This window comes from Coregonus lavaretus (genome assembly GCF_964263955.1).
Source record: "Coregonus lavaretus genome assembly, chromosome: 36".
Classification (NCBI taxonomy): Eukaryota; Metazoa; Chordata; class Actinopteri; order Salmoniformes; family Salmonidae; genus Coregonus; species Coregonus lavaretus.
This window is the reverse complement of record NC_140023.1, coordinates 17,241,600-17,252,926: the sequence shown is the minus strand read 5'-3', so window position 1 is coordinate 17,252,926 and position 11,327 is coordinate 17,241,600. Positions and strand designations below refer to the sequence as shown.

The 11,327-nt window shown below is 45.7% G+C and overlaps 1 protein-coding gene across 1 annotated transcript in view; it reads right to left on the bottom strand.

Annotated features, from left to right (window-relative positions):
* Positions 1 to 5,649: 5,649 nt before the first annotated feature.
* The window catches only part of usp54a (ubiquitin specific peptidase 54a), a gene marked incomplete at its 5' end in the record, with an annotated part of 62,019 nt that continues 56,341 nt past the window's right edge, over positions 5,650 to 11,327 (bottom strand). The window contains 5 exons of the mRNA XM_084153235.1: positions 5,650 to 6,449; positions 7,022 to 7,250; positions 9,110 to 9,241; positions 9,487 to 9,617; positions 9,736 to 10,715. Coding sequence (XP_084009361.1) covers positions 5,812 to 6,449; positions 7,022 to 7,250; positions 9,110 to 9,241; positions 9,487 to 9,617; positions 9,736 to 10,715 — 2,110 coding nt within the window. The 3' untranslated portion in view covers positions 5,650 to 5,811. The remainder of the gene's footprint in view (positions 6,450 to 7,021; positions 7,251 to 9,109; positions 9,242 to 9,486; positions 9,618 to 9,735; positions 10,716 to 11,327) is intronic.

The window sequence follows — 11,327 nt, the reverse complement described above, 5'->3', positions numbered from 1 at the left end:
ATCAAATCTTGGGTGAGAACCTCCTTCATTCAGCCAGGGCATTGAAAATGGGTCGTGGATGGGTATTCCAGCATGACAATGACCCAAAACACACGGCCAAGGCAACAAAGGAGTGGCTCAAGAAGAAGCACATTAAGGTCCTGGAGTGGCCTAGCCAGTCTCCAGACCTTAATCCCATAGAAAATCTGTGGAGGGAGCTGAAGGTTCGAGTTGCCAAACGTCAGCCTCGAAACCTTAATGACTTGGAGAAGATCTGCAAAGAAGAGTGGGACAAAATCCCTCCTGAGATGTGTGCAAACCTGGTGGCCAACTACAAGAAACATCTGACCTCTGTGATTGCCAACAAGGGTTTTGCCACCAAGTACTAAGTCATGTTTTGCAGAGGGGTCAAATACTTATATCCCTCATTAAAATGCAAATCAATATATAACATTTTTGACATGCGTTTTTCTGGATTTTGTTGTTGTTATTCTGTCTCTCACTGTTCAAATAAACCTACCATTAAAATTATAGACCGATCATGTCTTTGTTAGTGGGCAAACTTACAAAATCAGCAGGGGATCAAATACTTTTTTCCCTCACTGTACCTATACAGCAGTCAATTTAACATAATCTATTGCAAAATAGGAGTTGTTTTCATGAGATTCCTTCGTGCCATGGCTTTCCTGCTCAAAATCTTTTTCTGGGCTTTTGCATTTCTGTAATGTTATCTCAATTATAAGATGGTCTTTAAAGGTCAGATTGGATGACCAAATCTGAAACCTAATACGAATGATCACATTCTAATTTTTCAGTTTTGAAATAACCAATTCTACGATTTAATGCAATCTGCTCAGAAAAGTTTTGAAAAACTGGGTGCAGGGGATTTGAGACCGCACAGGCTATCTGGTCTTCTGGTTGAGATTGTAGCATCTCCACCTAATTAAGAAGCCTCCAGGATGCATCCATGCACCCATTTCAGTCAGTTCATTGTTTATTCATTGTTCATTCATATTACACATTGGGACACAGTCATTACTTTGCATGACACACTAACGGCCTGTCAGATGTAATGAAATGAAGAATGGGAGTGTGAGAAGTGTTTAGCATGCAGAGTTAATGCAACCTGATTCCATTATTGAAGCCCAGTGGAGATGCTCTCCTCCTATAACAGGCATTAGGCAAGTCCTCTGGCCTCACTGATCTAAAATAATAATAATAATAATAATATGCCATTTAGCAGACGCTTTTATCCAAAGCGACTTACAGTCATGCGTGCATACATTTTTTTTGTGTATGGGTGGTCCCGGGGATCGAACCCACTACCTTGGCGTTACAAGCGCCGTGCTCTACCAGCTGAGCTACAGAGGACATAATATGTACAGTATGATACCATGTGACCTGACCAGGTGAAAGTCTGGGCTCTAGTTATAATATTGATATAATAAGTATTGGCCCTGATAATGGAGGCTATTCATTTTCATTTGGAGGGCTGGGTAACACCCCATGGACAGTCATTTTTCCCTTATTCTCCTGTTTACCATAATGGCACATTGATGATTAATGTAACTGTTCAAGGCAACGTCCTCTAAACCTTCCATCAAAACAGAACATCATCTGTTTCAAGGAATCCCTTCCATCATTTCTGTGGCTAATACAACTCCATAATGATGACAACCCTTCACTAAAACTGCCTTTAGAGGATCACCGAATACAACCACATAATTAGCCGTATGTGGTTTGGTCTGTATCTACACCCTTAGAAAAAAAGGGGTCCAAAAGGGTTCTTTGCCTGTCCCATAGCAGAACACTTTTTGGTTCCAGATAGAACTCTTTTGGGTTCCATGTAGAAAACTCTGTCAAAAGGGTTTTACATGGAACCCAAAAGGGTTCTTCAAAGGGGACAGCCGAAGAACAGTTGTAGTTTTTTTTCTAAGAGTGCAGGTCCTCTATGGTTTTGCCTCTTAGCAGAGGTAATATACTGGACACACTCTATGGGTCTCTAACAGAATTAGCACAACAGAATATCTCATCAGGGTGTCTAAAAAGAGATCATCTCAACTAGCCGAAACAGGAAAATCACTGTATATTACCCACTAGAGCAGAGAAGGGCAGTCCAATCAGCTGTGTGCACTATGCAGATATTTGTTCCAGCTCAGATCTAACATGCCTGTTCCACATAACTTTGATCTACATTCAAGACCATGAGCTTATTCAAGATGGATGGAGGACGCAAGGTTACAAAGCATTTAGTTAGAAATATGCTGTGTCGATTACCCTTTGGAGAACATGTCACCTCATTTCTATCTGCAATGATCTGAACATTTCATCCTTCTGAGCACAGCCCATGATTGGCTGATTCGTTAAATCAGGTTTAGAGCTGAGCTGGAACAAAAGCCTGCAAATCCAGCAAACCCAAGGAAGTGGAAACACCCACCCCAGCTGTAAAGGTTACCTTACTTTAGACTGCAGTGTATAGTATAAGCTGTCCTCACCCTACAGGGTTAGCTTCAGTGGGAGGATATAAACAGCATTAAGTTCTATTTTCATAGTCCTCCCTCCCTCTGCACCTCCCGGGGTATATTATATTCATGTCATTCCCTGTACTGTGTGCTTCATTCAAGGCCCTGCAGTCTGAAGGCTGGCTGAGACAGCGCTGCACATGAAGATTAAAAGTATCTCGCTCTCTCTGACGCAGATACACACACAAAGGCATTCTCATGTGCAAACACTGGAATTCACACACTGTCAATTTGAGGTAAACGTCAGCTAGCACTAAGTTAGCTGTTCTTTTGACCTTTTTCCAAATTCTCAAGTTGGGGTGCTTTAGGGGTTTTTACAAGAGGGAGCAGGATGTTGTTGTACAGTCACTCTCAGCCTTACTGGCCACAATTAGAAGCGTCATATATCTTAACACTGACTAAGGTCAGTGAGTGACTAACCTATAGAGCACGGTTACTCAAGTACTATTTGAGAAGGTCCGGTCACACAAATTTCCGGATGGATATTGCCATTTATCGTCGTAATAATAAAGCCTCACCTGGCAACCCCAAACTCTTCACACCCTTCTTGTTGTGCGGTTTTAAAGCTAATTTCCCGCAATTCTACACATTGTTCATGGGGCAGGTATTTTTGTTTTGCTGTTTTAGAGCTAATTTCCTGCAATTCTACAATTTTTCGCTTGTCTTATGTGTGTTTATATGATATGGGGTCGAAGCCCGACTAAGTTCCAATACAGTCCGTATTGACCCCGTTCTGGGTCCCCATCCAGACCGCGGTCCGCCAGTTGACTATGGGGGCTATAGAGCATCTTAGGGCCAGGAGCTTTTCCTGACCACGTGATCTGACCTGGAAAAACTCTGGGCCCTAGTTGTAGCCTACAATATAGCATAGTATAGCATAGTCACACAGAAACAGACCATCTTCATACTCTGCTCCTGTTTGGAGCACTTTATAACAACTTTATTGCAAAAATACAAGTTCCATATGCTAGCACAGCATTTACAGACTAAGTCCAAAATGGAAACCTTCCTTTATATTACCAAAAAAACACATCCTCTTAACATTTAAGTTCGAAGGCTATCATTATCTGTACACAAATGTTCACTGTTCAGCTGTCGCACTATCTGTATATTAGCATGTTAAAAAAAGAAAATGGACACCTGTCACCTGCTCTTCTACTGGCAATCCCCGAGGGGGCAGTGTTGCATAATGTACACAAACTAAGGATTATTAATTCATTTTCATCAAAATGACTCTCACTAAAGTGGCACTCTTTGGTTAAGTGTTTAACATCTGCAACAATCCAGTTACATTTCAGTTTCAGAGACTGTTTTCCCTAAAGAAGGACAACACCACTCACACCCGGTGAATTGCACTGCAGTTGTGCATCCTAAATTCTTTATTAACCATATGATTTTAGCAATTGTTTTATCTTAAGACACTCAACCTTTCTTCCTTAAGCTACATTCTCTTCATATGCCCTCAGTCATATCTACAGTGTAGAAAAATAAGTGTACAAATATTCCAAAACAAATCAGCAATATCGTAGAAAGCAACAAAACATAATTTAGTAATTTCCTTCATTTCAGATTGTAGATAACGTAAGTGTATTTTATAAGGCTGTAGCTTGCTTTTCCTCCCAAGTCAAAAAAGCGACTTCACTGTAATTGAGGCTCTAATGATCCATAAGTTTACATCATCAGATCTAAAATCTGCCTCAAAAACGAGGCAAAGTTTGCGTTTGTTGTATTCCAGAGCTACTGTATAAATCAACGTCTTAGTAATATCTGGGTTGAGATTTCAATTAGGAACTAATTAGCCATCCCCAGTGCTAGCGCATCACAAAGATAAAAGATCAAGAAAATTTTTTAATGCTCTAACGGTCAAGATACATCAAGTACGATTTGTTAAAAGCCATTGAATTGACAGCTTGATAGTCAGTTCCCATCTATGTTCTCTGTAAAGTATCCTAAAATACAGATGTGTACACTGTCATTACATTCTCTCTATGAGTGTAAACCTCTGTACTTCCTTAGCACTCCAGATCACCATCCTCTAAATATCACAAGTCTTTAAAGTACAGAAATAGGCTAATAACATTGAGCACCTCCCGTAACAATGGGAGAAATGTCAATAGAAATAAAACAGCAACAGATAAAACTATCTTAACACTTCTGAAGTGCACTAAACTTGTGTTAACGCAGTTAGGTAAATTCACTGCACTAAGGAAATCTCATATACACTTTATAACGTACACTAAGTTTAGCGATTCCCTCAGTCGTAGATCTGCTGAACAACCATGCATAGCTGCAGGGCTGTGGAAAGCCTAAAGAGAAACGTCTAGGGTCTTTAGCCCTGTCTCTCTGAGAGATACACAGGCCCATTCTACAAGAGGGCTCTAATCACCAGACAGTGCTAGCTAGTTGAAAGAATGCAAAGTACAGCAGGTCTATGGCAGAGTATATACAGGTTAGACCGATAGATTAGTTTGACAATCTATACACTACTTACCCAGGGCTCCCTAAAAAATATAAATACAGTAGTACAGTAAGTAAATACATCTGAAAGCTCAGAGGGTACTGTTTTAATGTCAGTAATACAATGAGGAGAGGAGAGGGTGTTGTCTCTTCCAATCCAGACAGGGAAGGGTTGGTGTGAGGAAGCAGCCTTATGATGCATCCATTTCACTGTCTCACACCTGTTAAGAGTATTAATGACTGAACACGTTAACTCAACTTCCATCTTCATTCTTCGTCTGTAACAGGCTTCCTCAAAGCATGGGTATTATTGTGACCCCTGGGAACATCAGTGGAACCCATGAACTCCAGCTGTGTTGGTGCTGATGTGTCAATGGGGGAGTGAGGGGTGTACTAAACTCCAAGAAGCACAATGCCTCTCGCCATCCACCTCAGTGGACACTCAGTGCAAGTGGGGCTTTCACAACCCCACTTCTACCCAGCCTGGACTCTGTGACCTTCCAATGTTGTTGGCATCACTCTGGATCACATCATCTTTAAATAACCTTAGACGAGGCTAAACATAAACTCTATAGCAATAGACCAGGTTAAGGACCAGATAGTGGTTGGCCTGTCTGGTTAAAGAGGGTTGGGGTGGGATTTTACTATAGACAGTAATTAATGGAAAGCGAAAGGGCAACAATCTGCTAGAACAACGTGCCCCAAGATCGCTGTTAGTCTCCTTAACACTCAGGACTAGAGTCTGACTTCTATAGCTCAACAGGGAACAGAGACAGAAAGAAGACAGAGAGAGAAAGAGGGGGTGTGTGTTGGGAGTAAACTGGGTCTGTTTCTAGGGTGACGGTGAGCTGGATCAGCTGGCATGCCGGAAGCGGGCCATGTAGGCCCCACAGGACTGGCAGTAGTGGCAGGAGGGCTCGGTGGGCAGCTGTTGGCACAGGGAACAAAGTGGGGCACTACCGGGGCCGCGGGATGATGCCCTCATTCGGGGTTGGTCAGGCTTCTGGGTGGGCTGATGGAGGGGGTGGGCGTCCCGCATGGGCATGGATGGTGGTACCATCCTGTAGTTGGGAGTCCTCCAGTCAACATCCGGGGGTACGTCCAGGCGGAGGGGCTGGGTGGAGGTCTCGGTGGACAGCCGGTGGTGAGCTGGGTGGTGTTGGGGAGGTAGGCGGATGGGTAGGGTTCCGTTGATCCTGCTTGGTTGAGGGGGCTGCCTGTAGCCGTTAATGGTGCCACTAGGGGGGGCAGAACGGCGGGGGTGGGAGAGGGTGGCGTAGCCCGTGTCTGGGCGGCTGTAGTACCCAGGGCCAGGGCCGGGGCTGCGTCCTTCCCTGGGCTGGGGGAGAGAGGATGACCCAGAAGGAGGTACCCTGCGAGGTGCCCGCGGCAGCGTGCCGTAGCTCAGTGCAACACTGTGGTAGTTTTCACGGGAGAAAGCTTCACCCCGGTCAAACACAGCCAGAAACTGGTCTCCCTTCTGGTGATCTCCTGTGGGGCAGATCATTATTAGAACAAAGCAGAGCACTAGCTATTTCAGTACAGGCACAGTGGAAAACACACTATACAATCAAAGAGTTCTGTCAATTTGTTCCTGTCCCCTGTCACACTTTCTTTCCAAAAGGGTAGTTTTGAGATATTCATATTAATATTTTTAATGTTGAATAAATTAATGTGGAAATGCATATTTCAGAATCTAGACATACTCCATATGTTAGAGCACACTATAAGGAGCATAATGACACCAATATGTTGTCTGTATCATGTACGGTTCACAGATCATTAAGTCTTAAAAATGGTTTGTGATACACATGTAAAAAGCATGTCAAACATCCTTCCTCCCAATGAAGTTTCTATGTGAGAATTGACTGAACAATCTGGGATACCGAAAATATTTTCTGCTACCGCTGGTATGGAATCGCCTAAACCCTGTAGTGTGGCCAGACATATAGAGACAATGAAAGGGATAACAGACAAAGCGAGAGTGTAATGTGATCTACTTCTGATAGGGCCAGGATGGTGCTGTGGTCTGATGACTGGAGGTGGAGGGGGCTGATGGTTACCTGAGCGTCCCAGATAGGGCCCCGAGGAGGGGGGCCGCGCTGCCTGCTGAGGGGGGTGCTGGGACATTGCTGGGGGGTTGTAGAGGTGGTTGTTGTGGATGTATTGGTGTTGGTGCTCGGGTGGAGAGAGGTGGGTGGAGGAGGGAGGGAGGTGCAGGGAGGACGTGCTAGGGTGACGTGCGGTGACTCGGGGGTCCGCATGCTTTGGCATCCTGGTAACTGGGGTCTCCTTTTTTTTTATTAAAGAGAAAGAACGAGGTTCAGTTTGAGAGAGAGAAAGAGAGAGATTTCCACCCAGCAGTTGAGAGGTAGAAAGGAGAGGAGAGGAGGATGAGAGGAAGACAGATGAGTTAAAAACAGGTTGACAAGGGACGGCTGACCCACAAACGAAAACAAAACGAAAACAACAGTCAGCACTTCAATGGCAGCACAAACCTCACCATCTATTCATATAATGCAACAGTGCCATGTCTAGTGCTGGCCTTTGTTCTTCAGCCAAAGAATGTAAGCTGAACACAAGGTTAAAAGCTTAATGGATGAACTAAATTATTTATTAATCATTTATAGATTCCGCCTCCGGCATTTTGCTGAGTGAAGATCACACCACTAGGGGCTCCATCACAGCACAGCACTGCAGATACATTATGTGAACACCAGATGGCAGTATGACAGTATGAAACAATCACATCCACTGGGAGGGAGGTGTGATGATGATGAGGTACATGATGATGTAATGATGTGCTCACCAAAGGTAACACAGACAGCACTGAGTGGGAGTGACAGCTGTGGCCTTCCCCAGTCAGGAACTTGTGTAAGGCTCTGTGTTTGTGTGTATGACATATGCACAGTGTGTGTGTGTGTGTGTGTGTGTGTGTGTGTGTGTTAGTGCTGAGGGATTAGTGTTTTTTGAAGTGGGTTCGGTTTGTAAAAAATCATCAAGTTTTTCGAATTCGGTTAAAACATTTTTTATTTTTTATTATTTTTACATTAAATGCATTATGAAATATGACCTTGAAATTATTTTAGAGATTTTTAATTTAAATTCCAAAGCTAAACAATGAAAACATTCCACTGTCTCTAACAACATAGAATAAAAACAATTAATAAAAGTCCCATGATGGTAGTGACTGCCCATTACTGCTTATCACTTACTAAGAACATTACTTAAATTAAATATTTCAGTTGTGAGTATATTAGATGGTTGTTTGGCTGTCAGGCAGTAGCAGCCAGACAGCCAGACCACCATCTAACGTTATCTATGTGCTCCCCAACGAGTCATACTATTTAGCTAGTTGGCTCGAAAAGGGTAGCCCGTGATCGTTGGATTGCCAAAGCTGCCCATGCTGCAGAGCTGTCTGACGAAATCACTATTTTAGTAGTTCTTCAGCATAGATAAGGTTTCAAGCCTGCTACAACTACCAATCTGGTAGAGCTACCTCGAGTCACAAACTGTGTCTATCCCTCTCGTCGCTGTGTTGTGTACGTTCCTCTGTGTGGGGCCGGGAAGACAAGCGCAATGGATTCTGGTCATTGTAGTTAAATACAACGTTTTCTGCACTGAACTAGGACTTCTGATAGGGCCAGGATGGTGCTGTGGTCTGATGACTGGAGGTGGAGGGGGCTGATGGTTACCTGAGCGTCCCAGATAGGGCCCCGAGGAGGGGGGTAGAGCACGGCGCTTGTAACGCCAAGGTAGTGGGTTCGATCCCCGGGACCACCCATACACAAAAAAAATTTATGCACGCATGACTGTAAGTCGCTTTGGATAAAAGCGTCTGCTAAATGGCATATTATTTATTATTATGAATATTTGCCTATTGAAAACTACATCTCCCTACAGCATCCCACAGTTTGTTCTTGATTTGATGTCTCTCGTGTTTGATATGATTTCTCTCTAGAGAAACGGCGCGTTCAGCTCACAAAAAAACTAACTAAATGGTATTTATATACATTACATTTTAGTCATTTAGCAGACGCTGTTATCCAGAGCGACTTCAAGTAATTGAACCGCCCTCTGTCAATTAGTTGTTTAATAAAAAAAAAGAATCGCTTAGCACTAGTGTGTGTGTGTGTGTGTGTGTGACTCACAAAGCTGCGGGAGGGGGCGAGGTGTTCTGGTCGTCCCCCTATGACTGTGCCACTCAGACTGCGGGCGATGCGGCGGAGGTTCTCAGCACTGTAGTTCTCGTCATCTCCCAGTGGTCGCTCACATGACCCAGGCTACAGGGAAACAACAGACACATTGAGTCAAAAACCCTCCTACACACACGCACGCACAAATACATACGTGTATAGACACAGGGGCTGACACAAACACATGCCATTCCACCCACACACGTCACTCAGATACAGCCTTCACATATCTGCACCAAATCACTACACACAGCTTTGAACCTCACAACCAGCCAACAAACACACACACATATATATGCACACACACGTACACACACCCTGTGGATGCCGACCTTGGGGTGTTGTGTGGGGCTGCTGGGGCTGCTGGTGTAGCCTGGCGTTCTGTAGGCATGTCTCTCTAACTCGGCTGTGGGAGTCTTGGAGCGGCCAGGTGCAGCCAGCCCAGACAACAGCTTCCTAGCAGCTGCAGATACAACACAGAGACACAGTATTAGTGGTGGACAACTTTCACCCAATTCATTTTTCTCATTCATCTTCTCTCTTTTTTTTAACAGTGGTCACTGGTCGGTGAGTATCCTTACGTTGCTTGTTCGTAGTGGGCTGGGGGCTGACTCCGCGTGGGCCCCGGGGCAGGCTGGGGGCCTGCAGGCTCGCCTGGTACAGAGAGTCCAGCTCCGACAGCTCCTCGCAGGGCGACCCCACCACAGGGGCAGGCTGGGAGTTGTAGAAGCGGGTCACGTTCTCTGCCCAGTGATCCACTGGCATGGCGGCACCTGACCGGTAGTCCCCAGACGCTGGGGATGGGGTACGCCCTGGTCGGATGGGGGCGGGTGGAGGACAGTGGGAATCTGTGGGAGGGGTGTAGAAGGGGGAGTCGATAGCATCCGGCCGACCCAGGCTCCAGCCGGACCAGTTCCGGGTGGGAGGGGGAGGAGGAGGGCCGAGCCTGGAGGTGTTGGAGGAGATCAGGACAGTGGAGCTGTGGTTCTGATGGGTAGGAGGGGGCTGAGAGGGTCCCAGGGAAGGCCGTCTGGGGTAGGCATCCTCCATGTTGGCGTGGCCCCTTTCCTCTGAGGTGTGGCTGACTGGGGAGGGTGTCCTGGAGTGGGGGTGTGGGGTGGGCAGAGTCTGGGCTGGGGTGATACTATTCCAGTGCGGGGATGCAGCTGGCTGGTGGTTGGGAAGAGCTGGGGGCTGGTCATGGCCTCCCTCAGTATAGCTCTCGTCCCAGCCGTCCACACACAGGGCAGGCAGGGAGAAGGCAGCGTGCTTGTGGAGGGGTCTCACACGAGGGCAGGAGTTCTCCAGCACACCTGACATATCCAGTCCTTCCCAGCTCCCCCTTGCCTTCGCCACATACCCCCCTGTGGGTGACCCTGTGTGATTGCTTGGGGGCATAGAGACAGGGGGGTGGCTCGAGGGCTCAAGGAGTGAGTTTGTACTGGAGGGGAGGGGCTTAACATGGAGAGGAGAAGGCGTGCTTCTGGTGGCTTCCAGGACTGCTTGTGGTTGGTCCTCCTGGGCGTCCATCAACAGTATTTTGATCGGGACAGGCTGTTCACTAGGAAGGAGGAGGAAAGAGGCTCATATTATGGGCTGGTTAGTGAATCATGGCCAGGCATCTCTCACATGTCTGAGCTCTGAAACAGAGCTTGTGTTCTAGGTCTAAAACTGGTGTGTGTGTCATGTTCCTGTAACAGATGGACTCTTTAGGCCTGGTACAGGCTAGCCCAGGGGATGGCTCAGAACCGAACCCCTGGGTCCTGGCCTCACAGCAACCCCCACAAGACTAAACAGTAAACACCCACACACACAACCCTTCCTCCACAAAACACAGCAGCACTAGCTACATTTTCACTGAATACGAGGTGGCATTAGCAAATATTAGTACATCTTTAAACATAAGGGTAAAATTGTGTGTTTGGAAAAAATATGTTGGATTAATGGGTGGATGTAGGATAACATCAGCAAACTGTTAAAACTCCAAATATATAGGCCTACTTTAAAGAACCTAGGTTAAATGAAATGAAACAGCATTTCTCACTTTTTGTATGCACGTTGAACACAACTTCTACGTACAAATCAATGGTATTTTTCCTATACTACATGCAAGGCATTTTGCATGTTAAAGAATAAACCAGGACTGTGTGATCCCTTGTTCCACTCCTTCCAG